At 46.0% G+C, this 24,290-nt stretch overlaps 1 protein-coding gene across 7 annotated transcripts in view; it reads right to left on the bottom strand.

Moving 5' to 3' along the window:
- Window positions 1–24,290, bottom strand: part of ZNF236 (zinc finger protein 236) — a 203,490-nt gene that overhangs the window by 69,451 nt on the left and 109,749 nt on the right. For 6 of the 7 annotated variants that reach the window (XM_075585499.1, XM_075585505.1, XM_075585503.1 and 3 more), the window contains exons 20-21: window positions 19,003–19,221; window positions 10,888–11,173 (exon numbers count right to left, since the gene is read on the bottom strand). In XM_075585499.1, coding sequence (XP_075441614.1) covers window positions 10,888–11,173; window positions 19,003–19,221 — 505 coding nt within the window. The remainder of the gene's footprint in view (window positions 1–10,887; window positions 11,174–19,002; window positions 19,222–24,290) is intronic. The other variant, XM_075585500.1, reaches the window with a different exon arrangement.

Below are 24,290 nucleotides of genomic sequence, written 5' to 3'. Positions count from 1 at the left end.
TGACGAAAAAAGCAAAATTGCTTTCTCTCGAACAAGACACATGCACTATAATTTTACCTATGAAGAACTCCGACAGTAATTTCCTAGTAAATTCAAGGGTATAAAAATGATGATCGGAGGGGCATGGCCTGAACGTACAGCACACCAGATGCACTTCAGCCGAGCTCTGAAGGTCTTAGAGGAAAGTATAATCTCTCCGTCCCCAAAACAGAACGTATCGGCCCCAGATATGCACAAGACCTCTCTGAACCCCTCCCCAATAAAGTGAGTGACTGGTAGGTAATTTAGCTCCTATTATGGGGCGATCCTCCCCCCTCTGGCAAAATCAAAAGGCCCCCGAAGCCTGCAGGTAAGGGCACATAGTAGAAGAGATAGATCCCTGCAGTTAGGGTGACCAGACGTCCCGGTTTAGCTGGGACATTCTTGTTTTTTTTTGTGGCATTTATCCAGGGTCCCGGTTTTTAATCGCTTGCCGGTCACGCACACATGCGTGGCCAGGAAGTGCCAATCGCGCATGTGCACGAGCGACCGGAAAGCCAGCCCCTCGTATGAATGCGCAGTCGGCGCTCACGCATGCGTCATAGGCACTTGCCATTCGTGCACGTGCGAAATATGTACCAGTTTGTCCCGGAAAAAATATGGTCACCCTACCTGCAGTGTACGCCCAGTCAAAATCAGACCACCCAGAAAAGACAAAGTGTACTTGTTGTTATCCAGGGGGTGACAAAACACCACCTCAGCAGCGCCTACAGGCAAGTTCTGCTCCCAGTCTGTGTCCCCTTCCTTCAGCAAAATATTGTAATTCAAGATGGCCACCAGAGACATGTTGAAAACACCTTCCCTCGCCAAAATAGCCCCAGGAGGTGTGCTGAAGGAATAACAGGCAGTACAGAAGTTACAGTATAAGCAATAGCTACAACAAGAACAGATAAAGTACTGCAATGTAGCAGGGAGTTGATACTTCAACACAGAGAAGGAGGAGGCAGAAAGGGATAAAACATATAAAAATACCACGGGTGCATCCCTCCTTGCCTGACAATCAGGCCTGAAAGAGGCCACTCAAGCGGCTGGTAAAGAAAGACAAACACAGACCATAAAATATACAGATTAGTGGGGTGCATGTGCAGCGCAGAGGAACATGACCACTTAAAATGCAGGCTCTGCTGATGACCTGAGTGAAAACAATAAATAATAAAAAAAAAAAAACAGGTAAGAACCAAAAAATCTATTCTTCAACATAAAAACCTTACTCAAGGCGGAGATCCACACAGCGCTAGTTGGAGTCAGACTAGCGATCACAGACCTGGGCGCGCGAAAAGATCCCATAAAAAAAACAAAAAACTGAAGAACTCATTAAAGATCAAGATACGGCTGAAAGAGATTACGGGCACCTGCGAGGACAAATTGCCGACATTCGAGTGCCAGGAGGATGCCGGGAACAGAAGCAGGTGCAACAATCTTGGTATCCGGGGGATACCGGAGATCACAGAGCTTAAAAAATACCTGCAAAGATAGTTTGAGACGCTACTGTCACGGGGGACCAACACTTTTAACACCTTAATACCCGGATCCTTTGATTGAGCAAAGCAAGAGATAAAATAAATTGTAATTTATTTACAGAATGAACATACACAGCTTGATTTACAATTACAAAAAAATACACTTATTAGTTACGCTGTTATGTCTGGTTACAGGGTGGATCTTTCACTGCATGATGAATCTTGTTACACGATGGAACTTAGATAGAACTGCTTCCTGATGGGCTGCAGGGTATTTTATGCACTGGCCATGCCTATACTTAACCCATGCAGCCAATCTACTCGCTGGGAATAATTCCTTAACCCTATCACGGACTTGCCAGTACCTTTCAAACCTGGCAGAGGGGCCTCTCAGTCTGCTCTGGGCATGTGTCAACTTTGCACCTTGGCCACTTAGCATATGAGACCCATCCCCTCTACCCGGCGCCGCTCAGTCTGGGCAGAGCAGCCATCTGCTAGGGTGGCTTTGAAATTCCCTTCCTTGTTAACAAAAGGTTTAACACCTCCATATCCTTGCTAACAAATGGTTAACACCTCCATATCCGGCTGCCTTTGAAACTGGTCCTTTAAAGCTTAGAGGGCGGAGTAGCTCCCTCTGTTTCCTATACAAATGTATTTTTATCCATACTGAATGACTTCCTCTGACCATTACGTTAATAGACATCTAAACCTTGGGGACTTTTATTAATAATTTTTTATATACCTTTATCAAAATTGCGCTATAACCTTTTTAATGATTTTACCTGACCAGCGCTCACAGCAAATCTCAGACTACTAGGCCCTTCCTAGCAGGGGCTAGCTAAAATCTGTTCGCTGTGCTGTGGGCTGCTAGGTTTTAAAACCATTTTTTCTTTGCGCAGTTACAGGGAAACACTACTACAGTAATACATTTCATAGCTAGACACAACATGATTCTCACCATGAGACACACATACATGTTTATTGAATGCACAGTGTTTTTCCCATTACTGGGCTGCAGAGCTGACAATCTACATTTTCCCAATATGGATCAGGGGCCCCCAGCCAGGCCACATAAATTTAGTAATGGCCTGGGCACCTCCTCACCATCACAGCTACTACCTGGGAATTCACCAGAGTCCTTTCAGATGAACGACTGCCACAAAGCACATAGGCCCAGATCGCGGAACAGCAACAAGCCACGAGACGTAGTGTTCTCCGTTTAAACTAATAGTGTCCAGAGAAGGCAACAATTTCACACTTAAAGACATGGAGGACGATGAGGAGTTTCTAGTCCGGCTTGGCATCCGAGCACAACCACAAAAACAACACTCCCAACCAGCACCAAAGGCAGCGCAAGGGTGTACGGAAGTGGGACCCAGGAAGGAAACAACAAAGATACCCCACAGTTTCAACTGTTCTAGCAGCAAAAAACTAAGAGCAGTAATGAACCATGAGGCCAAAGAGAAGGCCCGCTGTGGATATTGACAGTACTGTGGTGAGACTCTTGATCAACCAGTTGACCCTTTCTGATTGGACAGTGAAGTATAATATTTCAATATGCATATATACACTACGGTAATGGAATTGCAGGGTGCAATGGAACTAGGAGGACCCAAATCCCCCCTAACCAATAATCTCAATCAAAAGTTCCAGCACTCACTGACTATACGATAATATAGTACTACGGATTATGCCACAAGAAAAAATGATTTAATGTACACACAAGATAGTACAGGGAGTAATGCAGCACAGTTGTAAACTGATAAACATATAATCAAGTGGTGATTGGGGTGAACACAATAGGGAAGAGGGAATGCTACAATACAAGGGAACAAACAGTGGGGACAAAACACACACAGAATATGTCCACTGTGTGTGTTGAAGGTAGACACAAACGGTACAGAAAATGGTTTAGTTGTGCGATTACTCTGAGAGGTACCCTGCAGTAGATTTGACCTTTGTTGAGTTTCAGCCTTGGAGCGCTGAGAATTCAATAAATCTGTCGGGTATCCCCTTACCTTAAACTTATGGTGCATTTTATCTTGTTTCATCCGGCTGTGTGACGTGTCGCCATGGCAACGCAGCATCAAATGATGCCTAGGGGCCATGTGACGTGACATCACGTCACATGACCCTGCAGCGTCATTTGACGGGGCTGTAAGGTGGGGGGGGGGGTGCCTTACCGGGGCAAGCTAAACAGGGTGGCGCAACAGGAAAAGTTTGCGCTCCCCTGCCTTACCTGATCTCCAGCGGTACGTCATGGTAATGCGTCAAATAACATGGTAATGCGTCAAATAACATGGCAACGCTATGTTGTGACATCAGAAGATGCCAGACACCAGGTGTGGGGGGGGAGGGGGGGGATCGAGCAAGCAGGGGGGCGCAGACTGAAACGTTTGTGCACCCCTGTTCTAGAGTATAAGAAAGCAAACAGCGACATTGTACTGCACCAGGAGACTCATTTTAATGCTTCCTATCAGCCTACAGTGTTTGATAAAAACTATCCTCATGTAACCCTAGTGTCCACACCAGTAAAAAAAAAGCTGTGTGTGCTGTGCACGCGCATAGTAAGTGAAACTTCTTTGACTTTTGTCACAGAAATTGTATTTGTGTTTGTGATGTTTTAATTAAAAATCAAAATACAATTTCATTGACAAAACGCAAATAAATTTGACTTATAACGCGCGTGCTCGGCACACATCCCCTGTATTAGCTATTTGCACTAAGTGTGAATTCCTCGTGTGTGCGTGTGACTGAGAGTGTGCGTGTGACAGAGAGTGTGCGTGTGACAGAGAGTGTGCATGTGACAGAGAGTGTGCGTGTGACAGAAAGTGTGCGTGTGACAGAGAGTGTGCGTGTGACAGAGAGTGTGCGTGTGACAGAGAGTGTGCGTGTGACAGAGAGTGTGCGTGTGACAGAGAGTGTGCGTGTGACAGAGAGTGTGCGTGTGACAGAGAGTGTGCGTGTGACAGAGAGTGTGCGTGTGACAGAGTGTGTGCGTGTGACAGAGTGTGTGCGTGTGACTGAGAGTGTGTGCGTGTGACTGAGAGTGTGCGTGTGACTGAGAGTGTGCGTGTGACAGAGAGTGTGCGTGTGACAGAGAGTGTGCGTGTGACAGAGAGTGTGCGTGTGACTGAGAGTGTGCGTGTGACTGAGAGTGTGCGTGTGACTGAGAGTGTGCGTGTGACTGAGAGTGTGCGTGTGACTGAGAGTGTGCGTGTGACTGAGAGTGTGCGTGTGACTGAGAGTGTGCGTGTGACTGAGTGTGCGTGTGACTGAGTGTGCGTGTGACTGTGAGTGTGCGTGTGACTGAGTGTGACTGACTGTGCGTGAGACTGACTGTGCGTGTGCGTGACTGTGCATGTGACTGCGTGTGACTGTGCGTGTGACTGTGCTGTGACTGTGTGTGCGTGACTGAGTGTGCGTGTGACTGTGTGTGCGTGACTGAGTGTGCGTGTGACTGAGTGTGCGTGTGACTGAGTGTTCGTGTGACTGAGTGTGCGTGTGACTGAGTGTGCGTGTGACTGAGTGTGCGTGCGACTGAGTGTGCGTGCGACTGAGTGTGCGTGCGTGTGACTGTGTGCGCGTGCGACTGAGAGTGTGCGTGTGACTGAGAGTGTGCGTGTGACTGAGAGTGTGCGTGTGACTGAGAGTGTGCGTGTGACTGAGAGTGTGCGTGTGACTGAGAGTGTGCGTGTGACTGAGTGTGCGTGTGACTGAGTGTGCGTGTGACTGTGAGTGTGCGTGTGACTGAGTGTGACTGACTGTGCGTGAGACTGACTGTGCGTGTGCGTGAGTGTGCATGTGACTGTGCATGTGACTGCGTGTGACTGTGCGTGTGACTGTGCTGTGACTGTGTGTGCGTGACTGAGTGTGCGTGTGACTGTGTGTGCGTGACTGAGTGTGCGTGTGACTGAGTGTGCGTGTGACTGAGTGTGCGTGTGACTGAGTGTTCGTGTGACTGAGTGTGCGTGTGACTGAGTGTGCGTGTGACTGAGTGTGCGTGCGACTGAGTGTGCGTGCGTGTGACTGTGTGCGCGTGCGACTGAGTGTGCACGTGACTGTGAGTGTGCGCGTGACTGTGTGCGTGACTGAGAGTGTGAATTCCTTGTGTGTATGTGTGTCAATTAGTGTCTGTGTGTTTGTATATATGTGTGTGTGTCAGTCAGTGTATGTGTGTCAGTCAGTGTGTGTGTGTATGTGTGTCAGTCAGTGTTTGTGTGGTGTGTATGTCTCTTTCTGTGTCCTGTCTGTGTCCTGTGTCCTGTGTTCCCGTCACCCCCCCCCCCCCGCCCCCCGGAGGTACACGACCGCGGCGCAGTCCCCATTCTCTACCCCTGGTAGAGCTGCGTGTCCTGCTGCAGCCAGGTCCACACAAGGGGGTTACAGGAGGGCACGGTAATGTGCGTGGGGCGCTCTTCCCTCTGATTATGCTGTGGAGGACGCATAGCACAACAGCCTCTTCTGCCGCCATCACTGCTGCGCATGCGCGACATAGGAGCGGCAATGGCGGAAGTTCACTCGCCCCCGATACACAGTTGCGCAGCACGCAGACCCCGCAGCCATTGTTGGCTTCCTCCGGCAGCCGGGTCAGCGGCCTCCAGCCCCGCGGGGAGCCGATGTAATAATGCATCTAGGGGGAATGGCGCATGTGCTGGAGCGGCCGGGGCTGAGGGGAGGGGTTAGCCATCAAAACACAACAGCGCATGCGCGGCATGGCAGCGAGAACGGCGGCCATTAGTAGCGGCGCCGGCGACGCATATGTCAGCGGCCGTGTGGGGAGTGCGGCGGCCATCAGGCCACATTGATTTTTGGAGCGGGTGTGATGTCAGTGTTGGGGTTGGGCTGAGCCAGAACACAGCCCGGCCTCAACTGCCAGCACTGACGTCACATCCGTTACATTTCTGTCTCCACAATCCATTTTTGCCCTAGTTCGAATAAGGTGCCACTAAGGAAGTTTCACTTCAAAAAAAAAAAGAGGGGTAGCCATATTAATAGGTAAAATATATCCTTTACCACAGAACTAACTAAAAAAAGACAAAGCCGGCCAGCATTGTGGTGGGATCATTACAGGGCCAAGCTTTTACCATCGCAAACGTCGACGCCTCCAATGAAAATAGCTATTCTTTGTTCGATAACTTTTTGGCCGCTCTCGGCGAGATAGCACAGGGAAAGGTGATATTGGGAGGCTTTTTTAACTTGGCCCCTGTTGCGCTGCTGGATACGCTACCCAGGAAGGGAGGAACACAACAGAACTATAGAAAACATGAAATCTCTACCCTTGATAGATTGAAAAAACTAAACCTAGTGAACACCTGGAGATAGAAATACCCAGAACCAAAAAAATTACACATACTTCTCCGCTCCACAAGTCATACTCATGAATAGACCTTATTCACAGACGCTACCTTAATCCCAAAGATCAAAAAAAAACAAGATAAACAAAATTTCTGGGTCAGACCACACATCTATGGAAATTAAGATGGAGAACCTAAACTTCCAAACAAATCCTGAATAAAACATCATTAAAAAAACTGACCAACCTTAGAGGTGAGCTACATTTATGCCCAACATCAGAAGCAGAGACGTCCTTGATGTGGACGAAGAGGAAATTAAAAAAAACAAACAAATAAGGCAGATTCAATGTAGGCAGCGAGATTACGAAACAGCAAACCGTATAATAACATTAGTCCAATAAAGCAAAAAGAGGCCAAATAACCTCTAATCCCGATCTAATTGCCAATGCATTCTTTGACTACTACATACAGTTATATGACGGGGGAAAAACAGATCGAACTAAACAAAAAAAAACATAACATGTATATTACACAAGTATCTAGATGGATAGATTCTCAAATATATATTACCAAAAATTCCCCAAATGCAAAAACTATACAACTCAATACTCCAAGGAGCAGAATTTCCCTCGAAAGCGAAAATCTCAGTAATTTACAAAAAAGGAAGAGACCCCACGTAACTGTACAAGCTATAGACTGATCTCTTTAATGCAGTGGTTCCCAATCTGTGTGCCGCGGCGTCCTGGTGCGCCGTGGCTCGTCTAGAGGGGCGCCACGATTATCCCTCTCCACCATCCCTCCTTAATGAAGACCGGGCCGCAGGGAATTTGCTGCAGGTCAGAGGAAGCCGGGGGTGGGGCTTCTGCTTTGTGCAGAGCACACGGTGAGTGTGCGTGTGTCTGCCTTCCCGCTTCTGGCTCCTCTGTCTGCGCGGTGTCCTGTCCCCTTCTGTCCTGGGTGATAGGAGAAGGTAGCGGGGGTGCTGGTGGGGAGTTGTACATTTGCCTGTCCTGGCGATGGGTGCAGGGGGAGGCGGGGAGCCGCCTGCACGGATCTCTTGCCTTTCCTCCCCCCCCCCCCAGTCACTCATCCGTCGCTGCCTCTGCTCTCCACGGCGTGTGTGTATCTGTGTGTGTGTGTATCTGTGTATCAGTGACTGTGTGCAGAGGGAGGCGGGGTGCCGCCTGCACGGATCTCCTGCCTTTCCTCCCCACCAGTCACTCACATCCGTCGCTGCCTCTGCTCTCCACTGTGTGTGTGTGTGTGTGACTGTGTGTGTGTGTGACTGTGTGTGTGTGTGACTGTGTGTCTGTATGTGACTGTGTGTGTGTATGTGACTGTGTGACTGTGTGTGTGACTGTGTGTGTGTGTATCAGTGACTGCGTGTGTGTGTATCAGTGACTGTGTGTGTGTGTATCAGTGACTGTGTGTGTGTGTGTATCAGTGACTGTGTGTGTGTATCAGTGACTGTGTGTGTGTGTATATCAGTGACTGTGTGTGTGTATCAGTGACTGTGTGTGTGTGTATCAGTGACTGTGTGTGTGTATCAGTGACTGTGTGTGTATGTGTCAGTGACTGTGTGTGTGTATCAGTGACTGTGTGTGTGTATCAGTGACTGTGTGTGTGTATCAGTGACTGTGTGTATCAGGGACTGTGTGTGTGTGTGTGTGTCAGTGACTGTGTGTGTGTGTGTGTGTGTGTGTGTGTATCAGTGACTGTGTGTGTGTGTGTATCAGTGACTGTGTGTGTGTGTGTATCAGTGACTGTGTGTGTGTGTGTGTGTGTGTGTGTGTGTGTGTGTATCAGTGACTGTGTGTGTGTGTATCAGTGACTGTGTGTGTGTGTATCAGTGACTGTGTGTGTGTGTATCAGTGACTGTGTGTGTGTGTATCAGTGACTGATTGTGGCTTAGATTGTAAGCTCCTCGGAGCAGGGACTCCTTCCTTAATGTTACTTTTACAGTATGTCTGAAGCACTTATTCCCATGATCTGTTATTTATATTTGTTATTTATATGACATGTATTACTACTGTGAAGCGCTATGTACATTTTATGGCGCTATACAAATAAAGACATACATACATACATACATACTGTATGTGTGTATCAGTGACTGTGTGTGTGTGTATCAGTGACTGTGTGTGTGTATCAGTGAGTGTGTGACCGTGTGTGGACTTCATAACTCAAAAAATCTGTGAAAAAGTAATCTCATGCATCCAAACCCCGATGTCTTCATTATCTACCCTCCGACCCCCACAATTTATTTGAAAATAAAATACAAGTTAAAAAAAAATAAAAAAAAAATAATAAATACAAAATAAAAACAGACCTACACTTTTCCAGGACCTTTATGCAGTGGCATAGCAAGAGATTGCCGGGCCCCGGGGAAAATGTTATTTATTTACTGTGCATGTGTGACTGGCACATTGGCAGTTGGCAAGTGTCGTTTGCGCATGCGCGAAGAGCGCTCACCGACCCCGCATGCGCGATTAGCACTTCCGGCTGTTCATGGGCATGTGTGATTGGCACATGCCGACCGCGCATGTGCAACCAGCAAGCTCCGATCGCACATGTGGACGAGGAGCCGGCAAGTGCCAATTGGGTAGCAAGGGGTCTACGCGCATGCGCAGTCGGCGGATTGGACACCATTGAGAGCGGGCCCCCAAGAGCGCGGGCCCCGGGCTTTGCCCTGGCTGCAGCTACGCCCCTGCCTTTATGACTACTAGAATTTAACTCCACATTTATTACAATGTCAAAATCAATGCTTCCTACGTATTACCAAAATATGGTCATCCGATCGAGCCACAATTAAAATATTTTGTGTGTCAAGTATTACTTTTGTTGTCATTCACACTGCATTTACTATTTAGGTGTAATATATATTTGTTTGGTTCGGATTTTATGTCACATGATGACTTGAACGTTTAATAAATACTCCATACGTGCAATTCACTGCATTAATCCACCAACACTGCAGTTAATTACACACTATCACCATGCGTATCTTTAATAATTTGTTAGAAATCACAAATTATATACCAGAAAAACAATCTGTCAATCCAAAAAAAAAAAAAAAGGAGTAGCTTAGCAATGATGGTATAATCATTGAAGTGGGAGAGCCTTATTTAATTTCCAGTGACTCTTGGGCCCAGATCCACAATAGGCCTGGGTCCCGCTGCATCCGACAGGCGCGCACGTCACCAGACCCGAGTTCCTCCCGAGCCGGCCCCAGTCCCCCCTCGCTGCAAGGCTCTCTGCGCACTGTGACGTGTCAGTCAGCAGGGGATACACGAGGATCGTGATCCCAAGTGGCGACGCGTCACGTAGTGCGGCAGGGAGTCAATGAGGGGGCGGAGGAGGGGGCAAGGGGGAGTAGGGAAGCTGTGAAGCTGTCTACAGCTACGGGAGGGAGGTCTGAGTGTGTATGTTATTCTCCCCCCTCCCTCCGGCGCCCGTCTTGCAGGTTTCGCGTGCTGGGGAGGTTGCGGCCAGCTCCTGCTGCTGAGCTTGTCTTCCCTAGGAGGAGAGGCAGCAGCAGATGCACAGGGGGGACGGGGATTGTGACGGGGTCTCCAGGTATAAAGATTCCACTGCCCAGGCATGATTGGGGTTCCTGAAAGAATTCTTGCCTGCACGCTCCTCAAAGACCGCATATAGCGGTGAAGTGCCGTGCCGGTGTCCATCGTGGCCCCGCCCCCTCGTCATTTCCGCGCCCACACAGCCCGTTTTGGCCATGCCCCCTCGCGCCTCAGAACGCCGCCTCCAGACCATAGATCGCAGTATAGTGCTCTGCACCCGCCGCCTGTTTGCAGTGCGGACGCGCGGTCTGAGGCAGCGGGGCCTTAGCCATAGTGTGCTACGCTTTAGCATCTTAATGTCATGCATATGAATGGGAGTTGAGGTGTGCTAAAGTGTAACACCCTTTCATGAATCTGGACCTTCGTGTGCAAACAAAAAAAGTCTACTGTATGACCCAGGTGCACAAAAGGGCGCTAAAAACTTTAGTAAAGGCTTGGCACCCTTTTGTCGACTTGGGTCTAAATAGGACAATAATATTACAACATTTAAGAAAGAGAGTAATTTTTTTTTACCTGACCAAGTCGCTGGGCTTTTTAAAGCTTTTGGGACAGTAAGAGCAGCCGTTGGCGTATTTGGGCTCCGTTTCCATCTCTGCCTGCTTATCTTTGATCTCACTTATTCGGTTTTTCTCTGCTGCGGACTGCACGAGCACCTTTTCAGAGATAGTGGCGCCCTCTCGAGGTCGAATCTTTGCCAGTTCTGCCGTTTCTTCCTCAGTGAAAGTTATGACCCCGTGACGGGACTTCCTGGAAGCCGATCGCTCTGCGTTTTCATCATCCTCATCCAGACATGCATCTGCTTCAAACCACACAAGTGTTATTAAATAAGCAATTCCTGCTACACTATTATTGAACATATTCTGAGAACATGCATATCTTTTTGTCATTTCAAGATGTCTGTCGATTTTAAGCGTTTCTTTCCCCCAAGAACGAAATGTTTTGCAGTGTTTTGATTCTGACTTATTTAATTTCAAAGGAGAACAAAAAAAAAAAAGTAATAAGTGCCATATTTTTAAATCTAGCATTCACATTCAACTTGATAGCAGCTTGTGTTTGATAGACTGTTTCCAGTATGAGTGGCATGACAGGGTTATTATATACTGTACAGGAAGTATTGGATTGAAATACAATGTACAATAACGACTTTCAGATATATCTTAATAACTATCCAAATGCTATTGAACATAAAAAGAATCATTACCCCATCCTATTAAATATGGCAAGAAGCAGGTTACCGCAGTTCTCACCATAATCGAATAAAAGCCAAAGTGTCTAATACACAAAGATTTCCATCTGTGATTGCCACACGTCGTATTGAAGTGTTCAAGACGGCACAGTTTCTTTTTGTCATTCCTCTGTGAATGTTTTATTAAAGTTTGAGGTTTCGAGGGAGGGAATATAAGAGAGATAGGTGGAGAATGGGTTGAAAATGGAGTACCAAAAGATATGAAGAGTTATAGCCATAGACATCGACAAATATTGTTTGGAGCCAATTCATACAATTTGATGACCTGGCCAACATGGATGGTAGAAGAATCTGCTGCTATATATAGAGTACTTGCCCAGAAAGTACAGTAAGCATAACTTTTAGGGAGCCTCGTGTATTCATTATAAAATAATAACAGTATGTTCTTGTATATCGCTGCTAGTTTTACGTAGCGCTTTACAGAGACATTTTGCAGGCACAAGTTCCTGTCCCGTGGAGCTTACAATCTGTTTTTGGTGCCTGAGCCACAGGGAGATAAAGTGACTTGCCCAAGGTCACAAAGAGCCGACACCGGAAATTGAACCAAGTTCCCCTGCTTCAAACACTCAGTGCCAGTCAGTGTCTTTACTCACTGAGCCACTCACAAAAAGAAGCGATACCTGATTATTATTATTAGGACATGGGCCGCAAATGCTAACGTATATTAACAAGGGTTTTTAAAAACTTTCTGAAACTTGGCGCACGGATAATTAAAAAAAAAACAACAAAAAAAAACAAAAAACGCATTTTCATTTTTCGATTGTAAGGTTAAACCAAATTTCGTTTCTTATGTTTTTAATAGAGGGAAGTTCTGGCTTCATCCAGTATGAGGCAATTGAACACCATTTGGGCCGTCGTAATGTGTGATAACTTATTTCAGTGTTTATGTAAATCTTGACAAGGCTTATGAAGTGGACACGACCAGGTGTCTAGTGGGAATGAGACATCATGTGTACTTTGGCCTTTTCGGCATTGAGGAGAGACGCCAGGAAACATGGCAACAAGCTTAACAGGTGTTAAACACCATCTAAACAAGACCTTAAATGCATTTTCTTTAACAGTTGTACAAATTCCACATTTAGAAACCAAATACAAATATAGCTCACTATTTTCGGGGTCTAGTACACAGTCAAGATATGACTCCCATAGACACATATATGAGAGCTTATCTTAGGAGATGTTAAGAGACGTAGAGTTATATAGTGTCGAGGTGAGACCTTTTTGATTAGAGGGGTTAAGACAAAGATCTTCAAAAAGAGTGAGAGAAGAGATGGGTTAATTTGATTTATAAAACTCCTTATTTGGAGATCGCGAAATAATTTGCAGTTAGGCAAGCCAAGCTCGGCTGAGAGTTGTTCGAGCGGCTTTCATTTATAGTTTGTAACAAAGTTCTTTAGCTGGTTTATACCTTTTAACCACTATTCCTTCAAGTCAACCTTGTTCAAACCCGGGGTAAAATCAGGGTTGTTAAAGATTGGGGCCATTAGGGACCTTTTGTTGGTTAGGTTGAATTTTAGCGTACTAATCTCACAGAGTCCAAGTCTGAGATTATACTCTCTGCCCACTCACGCGCGACGGAGCACGTGCACCATACCTGCCGCTCGTGCGAATGTGAACTCTGCTCAGCCTTGATGTTCAGGCGATGGGGAGGCGTGGCCTTGACATCACACGGCTGGTTTAACCTCATTGGCTGAACTGCCGCCATGACTTGGCTATTGCTCGGCCTCCGCGCCAAAAGACAAGAATCTTGTCTTTTAAAAAAGCGGTCCCCATCGCACTTTGTCGTGTGCCCACGTGTGAGCATTATGGGCGCCCTCATAGGGAGTCTGCAATTTGCACGCGCCAACATACGAAGTATAAGCTCAGCCTAAGTGACTGAACATTTGTTGGGAGAGGGCTCTGAATTGTCTTTAGTTGTCATAATAATGTATCGATTTTAATGGGATCTATGAGTGCTGCATCGATCTCAACCCATCTCTTCAGGTTTGCCTCAGTATGCAAGGGATCAGCTGGCCAAACTGTGTGGCTCTGTAGGAGAATAGGTCAGGTAGGCAAATCATTTTCTTACTTATAATGGATTTTTCTTTGCCCAGATACATTTTACTACAGTATGTGTGATTATACTGTAGGTTAAATATACCTTTGAGTGGAAGAGGAATAGGTAATGTTTGGAATAGGTATAACTCAGTAGTAGGTTCATTTTTACAGACATAGCCTACTGAAACAGGATATGTGATATTTATAACACTGCACTAGATCCCTTTTGAGAGTTTTTATAAGAGAGAAAATTGTTGATATAGGTTCTGAAGAAATAATATTGCTGAAATGAATATACTGTTGAAATGGATGATATATTACTGAAATGGACTGGGGGGGTCTCTGGAGAAGAATTGATGGCGAAGTTCTTTTTCCATTTGTCTGTTGTTATGTCTTTAGTGGCCATTTCATGTGTAAGAATGTGTATCTGTGTGTGGTGTGAATGAGATTTGCTCACAGTAGATTTATGACTGTGCCAGAAGTAAAACCCACATTCGTGGTATCAAGACGTACCTGATTCCTATAGAGAGCTGTTTTAATCCTGTTTAAACCAGGTTTTAATGATATGTAAGATGATTGGTTTAAGAACAAAGGAGTGGTTATCATATTCTGCCTAGCAACTTTTGGTAGACAAAAAGATCCACATGTGTATATACAGTAGCGACATACTTTATCGCACTAAATGCCGGCGGCATGCCGGGATCTACCCCAGCTGCCGCCAGTAATAACCGCGCGCCGCCGCGTTTCCCCCACGCACCCCCCCTCCAACTCGCGCGCAATTTACTATGCTTCCGGACCCCGAGCCCGGCTTCTGCTCTGCCCCTCTGCTTCCCCGCACCCCCGCTTACCTTGATTTGATCTCCAGGGGTGTCGGGGAAGCCTGGGGAAGCCAGGGAAGACGGGGAAGCCGGGCGCGCTTGTGACTGTGACGTCACAGTGCGCCGCCACGCGCCGCGGCTACCCGCTTCCCAGCCACATACAGCCAGCGGCTTTTGCTCGAATAAGAGCTGCCGCTGCTGTAAGACAAGCTTTGGCCCTCCCCTTGCAGAGTCACTTGTTGACCCTCCTGTATGATCACTCAGTATACAGTACTATGCAATAAACTACTCATAATCTATGAACCGTGTTTGTGAGTGTGCAAAAAACGACCGTTCTCATAGTTGTTTGTCAGAGATATTCCCAAGTATCTAATAGCATGGTTGCACCATCTAAAGTCGAAATGTAGGGAAAAGCAACACAAGGGCTTCAGACCACTGTTCTTAATATCACCATGACAACATAAAATGTTTGTCAATTTATTGGGTATCTTTTTAGCAATGCCTATTCATCAGCATTTTAGATATTATTTAAAAATATAATAACAGATTTCAGAAATTAATACAAATCAAAGGTATGTGTCATAATACGTTTTTATTGTTAAACAAATAGTGTAGGGGGTGTTGCCAACTGGCTAGAGGAGAAGACGTGTTTCTCTGGAGCTCCTGGCCCCAGAGCTGCAAATATAGTCCCTAGCCCACCTAAGCCGGCAAGAAAAACATCCCCACCACATACTGTCAAGGGGCACAAGTAAAATGGTCCATTCAAAGCGCACTCACTCCCACAAAGTCCCGGCCAAACAGTCTGAGGTAAGGACAGTGGGGCCGGGAGACAGGCTTCGGAGGCCATCTTGCCTAGACACGTGGCCAACCCACGGTGGAGGCCTGTATCACCCTGGAACCCATTGACCTCCGCTAAGATCGCCCAGACGCCTGAAGAGTGCCCGCCCTACCCACTACTCTAAATTAAAAAAAAAAATCAAAAGCCCAGCGTGGAGAAAGCTTGGTACACCCCTAAGAGAGGCGCGGGAGACCCCAGCCCAGACAGGAAGAGTGTGCAGGGGAGGAGGCCTGGGCATCTTCCTGGTGCTGTCTCAGTCTTGTGGAGGCACCAGAGCTGGGGGGGGGAGCGTACAGCACGAGGCTGCTGGTTCACGTGGGAGTGCAAGGCTTGCCCCGATCGCAGAGGAATCCCGAGGCCGGAGCGGCGGAGGTCGAGGCCAATGAAGGGAGCGGTGGCCATTTTGCCCATGAGTGTGGAGGCGGTGGTGCCGCAGCAGGAAGACCGGCTCCCGCTAGAGGGGCATAGCTATAGGTCAGATCAGGTCGAGGTGAGTCTCCCCCCTGACGGAAGGGAGCTCCAGTGAACGAAGGTGCTCTGTCACAAGATGGCTGCTGCTGTCAGTCTATAAAGTTAAAGACTGATCTCCCCCCCTTACCCCACTGCAAGGTCCCCGATCGAGACCCTGGCTAGGCGGACATACCCCCCAACCACGCACCACACCTCCAACTGCATCGAGCACCCAGTTCCAGCCTCTAAAACTGCCAGTGTACAAATCCTGTCCTGGAGCAAACATAGGCAGGGGCTTTAAAATCTCCTACATGAGGGTAGGGGCCTGAAGGCAAACAAGAGAGCCAAAAGCTGGTGGAAGGTAAATAGATCTGATGTCCTTGGGACAGAGATAGTTATCTATATGTAGTGGATGGGATGATCAGTGGGGGATGGGTGCTTAGGGCCTGAAAGTCGGTGCATACGGGTGCAAGAAATTAAGCAAATTAAGCCATTCCAAAGGATAAATGTAATATACCTAAACGCAGATAATTATATCAAGAACACAAAGAGAGCATATACCACGGGGAAGATGACACCCAAAAACAAGAAACCGGTCTCAGGGAGGTCTTGTAGATTATTTCCACTGCCAGGAGGAAGCACAATCACCACAGACAGTCACATGGGGGAGCGGAACCAGAGGGCGCAGCTGTTAGTGCAAAGGCAAGCCAGGGAAGCACTAAACAAGATATAACAGATCTTTAAAACAACCTAAAGACTATTACACTCGGAGCTTCAGTGGGCTCTCCATGTTAACAACGGTCAAAGGTCGCCAGGACTTACTCTTGGAGGGCTATCCACTACAGGTATTCCAAGATCATTATACAGAGATATCTGGGCGTTCCCTAAAAAACAGTTGGCTGTAAATAGTAGTTATAAAAGGTATGTCCCAATCTTTTAGGAAATGTTTTAGCATACAAATATACAACACATGACAAACCATATAATGGTAATATACTGGCCCAAATCTTTGATACTGCTCAGCCGGAAGAGGATCTTCCCTTGATCCTCATGTAGCAGATTTTGATAGAATTCATTGAGCGCAAAGAAAAATGATAAGTACAATAAATATTCATGTACCTCTACTAATCATGTGACTAGTCTCACTGAATCCCAATACATAAGAAGTATGGGGAAGGGGAGGGGGGAGGGAAGGAAGAGAGGAAGAAGTGGGTGGTGAATAGAAATAAATCAATATTTCCCTCACACGGCCATGTGTGTGTGGGTTTCACATCAGAATATTTGTCCTTATTACACTGTTGGCTCTCTTCTTGATCTCAATTCATTAGTGGGATGGGAGGGTAAACGCCCTGCATCCTCTCAAAATGCCCCAATAGGACGACAAATAGCCATAGTTGAAAAATAAATGCAATTTGTTGATATAAAATAAAATAACTGAACACACATGTAAAAACATCCTCTTCAGCTACATGCTGCTTCTTTCTGTACCTCGGTGCAGTGAACTCCCGCTCCCGGACAGTGGGACCGTGAACGGGGCAATTCAGAGAACTACGGCGGCTGGTGGTGATCAAAATTCCTCCACGTCCCGCATTGGAACAACGCATTTCGTATTCGAGCAATGCTTTGTCAGGTTCACTGCAGCGAGGCACAGAAAGAAGCTGCGTGTAGCTGAAGCGGGTATTTTTACATGTGTTTTTACAGGGGATGAGGGGGGGGCTAAAAAAAAAAAACAGCTGCACTGGATGGTAGTCGGGGATCTCAGAGGGGTGGTTTGACCTTGGCCCTCCGACCCGGCTTGGGGGTGGGTGCTGGAGCCTGGGAGGTTCTGCTGAGCTCGTATGGGCATAAGACCACAGAGGTGTAATACCTCCCCCCAAAATTGAATGAAGGACTGGCTGGTCCATGTCCAGGTATAAATAAACCAGTGGGATTCTAGAGCTGTTGAACTTCCCCCTCGTTTCGTCTCATGCCATTTTGTACTGGAATTGGTTAGATATCCATTGTCAAGCTAGGTTAAGCACCCCGTTGCCAGAGTGGCCCTGCATCTATCCTGACAGAGGGACACTTAATGTTTACCTAGTTGAGACAGAGTCCCATAGGGGAGCTCAGGCCCCTGCTCCCCACCTTTCCCCCTGCCCCATCCACCCAGGTATCCCCCGGGTTTTGGCTAGGGCATTCGTGCTCAAAGTCCAAAGTCTTATGCCAAAGAAGAAAGAAATACCTAGCGTAACACAAAACGAAGGATGCCTAGACGCCCATGCAGGTCGGGGGACTCGACCCCGAACCCCACTTATTTCTTGCAATGTCAGGTAAAATTATAACACACAATGCCAAAGGCATGAATAGTCCATGCAAGAGGAAAATAGCCTTTGCAAAGTACAAGAGACTTAGAGGAGATATCCTCCTAATTCAGGAAACGCATTTTAAACAGGGGGCGACTCCTAGATACTTGATAAAAACTACCCAAGTTTTTATCTGTCGTCTGCAAAGTTGAATAAAAGAGGAACAGCAATATTTATAAGTAAACACCTACAATTCTCCATCAAATTCACAAAGATAGATGAGGGAAGATATATAATAGTGGTGGGAAACATCCAGGGTAACGATGTTACCCTGGCGAGTATATATGCCCCAAATGGAGAGTGCTCCTTTCTCTGATACATTTTTCAGTATGCTGGGTAACATAGCGGAGGGCCAAATAATTTTGGGCGGGGACTTTAATCTGACAATAGACCCTGACAGAGACAGGTTAAACCATCCAAATAATACTGTTAGATCTCCATATGCAGGGACCAAAGATCTGAAGGTCCTGAAAAGAGGTTTAAGGTCCCTGAATCTGATAAACACATGGAGGGAACTAAATCCAAATGCAAGAGACTTCACATTCTTCTCTTATCCCCATCAGTCCTATTCTAGGATAAATCTAATCACTGCAAGCGCTCACCTGATTCCCAAAATCACAACCTCAACCATTCATAACATAAGCTGGTTGGACCACGCTCTGGTTGAAATACTGTAGAGTTGTTCAACTTTCAAGCTAAATCGCATAGGTCCCTCCGGAAACTTAACGAGGCTCTATTAAAAATCCCAGAAATAGCCTGAGATATAAAAACAGGGATAAAGGCCCTTTTCCAGATAAATGAGGGAAGTGTGGCCGCTTGGACCACCCTCTGGGAGGCCCATAAGGCAACAATAAGAGGTGATCCATCAAATCAAGACATGCTCTGAGTTAGTCTTACCCTCTTCTCCTGTAGCAACATCACCATCTGAAACCAGAGCTGGCGAAATATTCTGGTGCTTCTTCATATGTTTTTTGCAGTGCACTGTTGTCCTGAAGGTTTCATCACAAAAAGGGCATTTGTATGGTTTCATGCTTATGTGTGTTGACATATGCCGTGTGAGACTTCCATTTGTAGTAAATGCTGCATTGCAAATGCTGCAGCTGTATGCTTTAACCCCTGTAATGATAGATACAAACATATTTCAAAGACCAGAGCAACTGCATTAAGTTGTAGACTTACATGTTGGTTAGGGACAAATACTATGGGAGCTAGCCATATTAATTCACAATTAATAATAATAGCATGTTCTTGTATAGTGCTGCTAGTTTTACGTAGTGCTTTACAGAGACATTTTGCAGGCACAGGTCCCTGCCCGTGGAGCTTACAATCTATGTTATTGGTGCTTGAGGCACAGGGAGATAAAGTGACTTGCACAAGTTCACAAGGAGCCGACACCGGGAATTGAACCAGGTTCCCCTGTTTCAAACTCCATGCCAGTCAGTGTCTTTACTCACTGAGCCACTCCTTCTCCCTATTATAGGTTATTATCCGCTTATAACGCGGTTTAAGTGTGGACCCCGAATTTAAAAAAAAAATTTGCACACACTCACTGCACACTGCACACTGCACACACTGACAGCACACTGACAGCACACTGACAGCACACTGCACAGACTCACAGCACACTGCACGCACTCACAGCACACTGCATACACTCACAGCACACTGCATACACTCACAGCACACTGCACACACTGACACACACACACACAGCACACTGCATACACTGACAGCACACACTCACAGCACACTGCACACACTCACAGCACACTGCACACACAGCACACACTCACAGCACACTGCATACACTCACAGCACACTGCACACACACACACAGTCTCACACAGTCAAATACACACACACACACACACACACACACAGAGACACACTGTCTCTTTAAGGGAGCTTGCTCTCGCAAGACGGAAGCAGAAGCAGGAAGCAGAGACAGGGAGAAGAGCTGCCAGATGCCGGGTAAGTGCTGTGTGCTGTTGCCGCTGCCCCACCGGGTCTGGGAACGCTGGGAAAGTTCTCAGCTTTCCGCCACCGGCGGATACAGTACCACCACAAAAAAAAAAAAAAAAAATTTTGTTTTTCGGCGGTCATTTTTTTCCCCGCGACCCCGTTTATAACGCGGTGGTCGCGGGTGGCCCCCGAGGACCGCGCTATAACGGGGTTAAGCTGTATATATTTTTTCCATATGAAAGACGTGAACTATAAATCATGTATACTACAACTAATGTACAATTTTTCCATATACAGTTTGACATTTTTGGCCGAAAGCGTTGTAAAGGTTTTTGTACATATTATTGATAGAAAAAAAATCCAATTTCATTAAGAAGCCTGCAATATATTGCTTACCTCTTCAGCACTGAGATACTATAGAAAGAAACCTCGCTCTAACCCCTAGTTGGTGAAGGCGTGCTGCCTAGGGATATACTGAATGGACAAAAAATGTGTACCAAGGAAGGTACACCAAAGAATCCCCTTACAGGCGCACCGCAGACCTAATAGTATAGACGGTCAGGGGTGGATGTAGTGAGTCAAAAAAACTTTATTAATTATCTATGTAAGCGTGTAGTTAAAACAGTATATAGTGCAATACCATATACTAAAATAAAAAATAGATTCCTAAAGGTCTATTCAAACTCCGCCAAGCGACTCGCTGAGCTCCAGGGCAATTATCTATGTGGTACCGTAACTACATAGGGTATCTATTAACCTCCCAGTCACATGGTCCACAAACAGGGTAGGTATATGTACTCAAATAATGATGTTGGTATACACGATGGGATCACTTGGAATAATTCCCCTTAGTCTCTAATAGATGTATAGAGTGAGTGATGGGGTATGTGATCTTTGTAGGTTCATTGGGCATCAGAGTCCCTGTGCACGTACCTAAATGACCCTGATTGTATATTGAACCGTCACGTTGTCAACCTAGGATATATAAGTGTTAATGCTCCTAAAATAGCCTTATAGAGGGGGCAATGTTATATCAGCAATTCTGCTACCAAAGTAGGGTGTCTATTATCTTCTCAGTCACATGGTCCGTATACAAGGTAGGTATACTCAGATAGTGAAGTTAGTATACATAATCTGATCACTTCTGATGGTTCCCCTTAGTCTCTAATTGATTTGTATAATGGATGGTGGGGTGTGTGATCTATATTAGTTCGTTAGATCTTCATGTCCCTGTACAGAGGGTACATATATCTTAGAATGTGTAATTAGGGACAGGGTGTCACGTATTCAATATGCTGAGAGAAGGGGGGCTGATACTCCAGAAGTCTGTGTTTTATTCGTTCTCATACAGCCTGTATATATTGATGCTGCTTATTGACCTTGAATGTATATTGAACCTGTCACGTTGTTTTCCTTGGATAAATAGGAGTAAGTGCTCCTAGTATAGCCTAACAGAGGGGGCCATGCTCTGTCAGCAGTTTTGTTACCAGCGTTAGCTCTACAGGCACTCACAGTATGTCAAAATAGCACAGTCACGCAGTGTATAGACTGCGCATGCGTCACGTGTGGTACTGTGTGTGTCCCTGAGATATTCTTGCGGACATACGTTGCGCATGCGCCGAGGCTGGACTCTGCCTTGAACGCTTTCGGCGGCTAGTTTGAAGGTGAGTGGTGGGCACATAGAGACACTTAGTGTGTTAGGGTAAGTTTGATGATTCTCTGGCGCAATGGTATTGTCATTACGCAATGTCTAGAAGTCACCCATCAAAGTTCCCAGTATGTTCCGGGCCGCGCATGCGTCACTGACAGAGCTGTAGGTGCTCTGGTGATACTTCAGTGAATGCCAAGTGCGCATGTGCCAGGGCAGGGCTACGTAGGTGCTATATAGGGTTAACAACGGTGATAGTGAAGTTAATAAGGGGCGCGGTTACAGCGATATAAAATAGGGTAAAGTTATATCCATGTGACAGCAGAACTGCTTGTGATTGAGATGTTGCGCAGGGAAAAGTCTTTTGCCGACTTATAACTAACTCTGTCAGCTATCTCTAGCAGCCCTCTGAGGGCCCAGCTCTCTATAATATCACCATTGACTTGTTACACCCAATTAAAGAGGTGTTAGTACTGCCGCAGGGCAGCACTTGCTATCTAGGCAGTATGTATCCTCAGCCTACACTACTATGTGAATAAATGCAGCAAGCACCTCCACGAGTCAATGTCTACACTGCTTTCCCTTGGCAAAACTGCTCGTATCATTACAGCACATTGCGCAACATATGCACAACTAACAGCTGATTATTTCGCTGAGAGCGGCCGGGACTTTTCCCTGCGCAACATCTCAATCACAAGCAGTTCTGCTGTCACATGGATATAACTTTACCCTATTTTATATCGCTGTAACCGCGCCCCTTATTAACTTCACTATCACCGTTGTTAACCCTATATAGCACCTACGTAGCCCTGCCCTGGCACATGTGCACTTGGCATTCACTGAAGTATCACCAGAGCACCTACAGCTCTGTCAGTGACGCATGCGCGGCCCGGAACATACTGGGAACTTTGATGGGTGACTTCTAGACATTGCGTAATGACAATACCATTGCGCCAGAGAATCATCAAACTTACCCTAACACACTAAGTGTCTATGTGCCCACCACTCACCTTCAAACTAGCCGCCGAAAACAGTCAAGGCAGAGTCCAGCCTTGGCGCATGCGCAACGTATGTCCGCAAGAATATCTCAGGGACACACACAGTACCACACGTGACGCATGCGCAGTCTATACACTGCGTGACTGTGCTATTTTGACATACTGTGAGTGCCTGTAGAGCTAACGCTGGTAACAAAACTGCTGACAGAGCATGGCCCCCTCTGTTAGGCTATACTAGGAGCACTTACTCCTATTTATCCAAGGAAAACAATGTGACAGGTTCAATATACATTCAAGGTCAATAAGCAGCATCAATATATACAGGCTGTATGAGAACGAATAAAACACAGACTTCTGGAGTATCAGCCCCCCTTCGCTCAGCATATTGAATACGTGACACCCTGTCCCTAATTACACATTCTAAGATATATGTACCCTCTGTACAGGGACATGAAGATCTAACGAACTAATATAGATCACACACCCAACCAACAAATCAATTAGAGACTAAGGGGAACCATCAGAAGTGATCAGATAATGTATACTAACTTCACTATCTGAGTATACCTACCTTGCATACGGACCATGTGACTGAGAAGATAATAGACACCTTACTTTGGTAGCAGAATTGCTGATATAACATTGCCCCCTCTATAAGGCTATTTTAGGAGCATTAACACTTATATATCCTAGGTTGACAACGTGACGGTTCAATATACAATCAGGGTCATTTAGGTACGTGCACAGGGACTCTGATGCCCAATGAACCTACAAAGATCACATACCCCATCACTCACTCTATACATCTATTAGAGACTAAGGGGAATTATTCCAAGTGATCCCATCGTGTATACCAACATCATTATTTGAGTACATATACCTACCCTGTTTGTGGACCATGTGACTGGGAGGTTAATAGATACCCTATGTAGTTACGGTACCACATAGATAATTGCCCTGGAGCTCAGCGAGTCGCTTGGCGGAGTTTGAACAGACCTTTAGGAATCTATTTTTTATTTTAGTATATGGTATTGCACTATATACTGTTTTAACTACACGCTTACATAGATAATTAATAAAGTTTTTTTGACTCACTACATCCACCCCTGACCGTCTATACTATTAGGTCTGCGGTGCGCCTGTAAGGGGATTCTTTGGTGTACCTTCCTTGGTACACATTTTTTGTCTCTTCAGCACTGAAGCAGTAACCTTAGTTACTCTAACATAAACCCCTACTATAGGGATATAACAAATTATTTGCATACAGAATACAGACAGACATCCATCAACTAACATAGCTACATGGTCAATCTCATGTTCTTTTTAGTAAAAGGACAAAATATGGTAAGAGTCACACAAATGATTGCGTTCCAGCAGTTGTATTGATACTGGAGAATTTTACAGTAGATTACTTCTTGGTTCTGATATCTTCTAGAGGAACCAACATGAGAGTTCTTTATAGATAAAATGTTAGTGTGCAGAGCTTTCAAAGCCTCACGCGCTTCCTTTTTCAAGGGTACTTGAAACGACTGATAAAAAAATAAATAAACAACAGTTGATGAGAAAAGTATGATTGT

The sequence above is a fragment of the Ascaphus truei genome, chromosome 2 (genome assembly GCF_040206685.1).
Source record: "Ascaphus truei isolate aAscTru1 chromosome 2, aAscTru1.hap1, whole genome shotgun sequence".
Lineage (NCBI taxonomy): Eukaryota > Metazoa > Chordata > Amphibia > Anura > Ascaphidae > Ascaphus > Ascaphus truei.
Note: the sequence above shows the minus strand (reverse complement) of the source record. Positions and strands in the feature narration are given on the sequence as shown.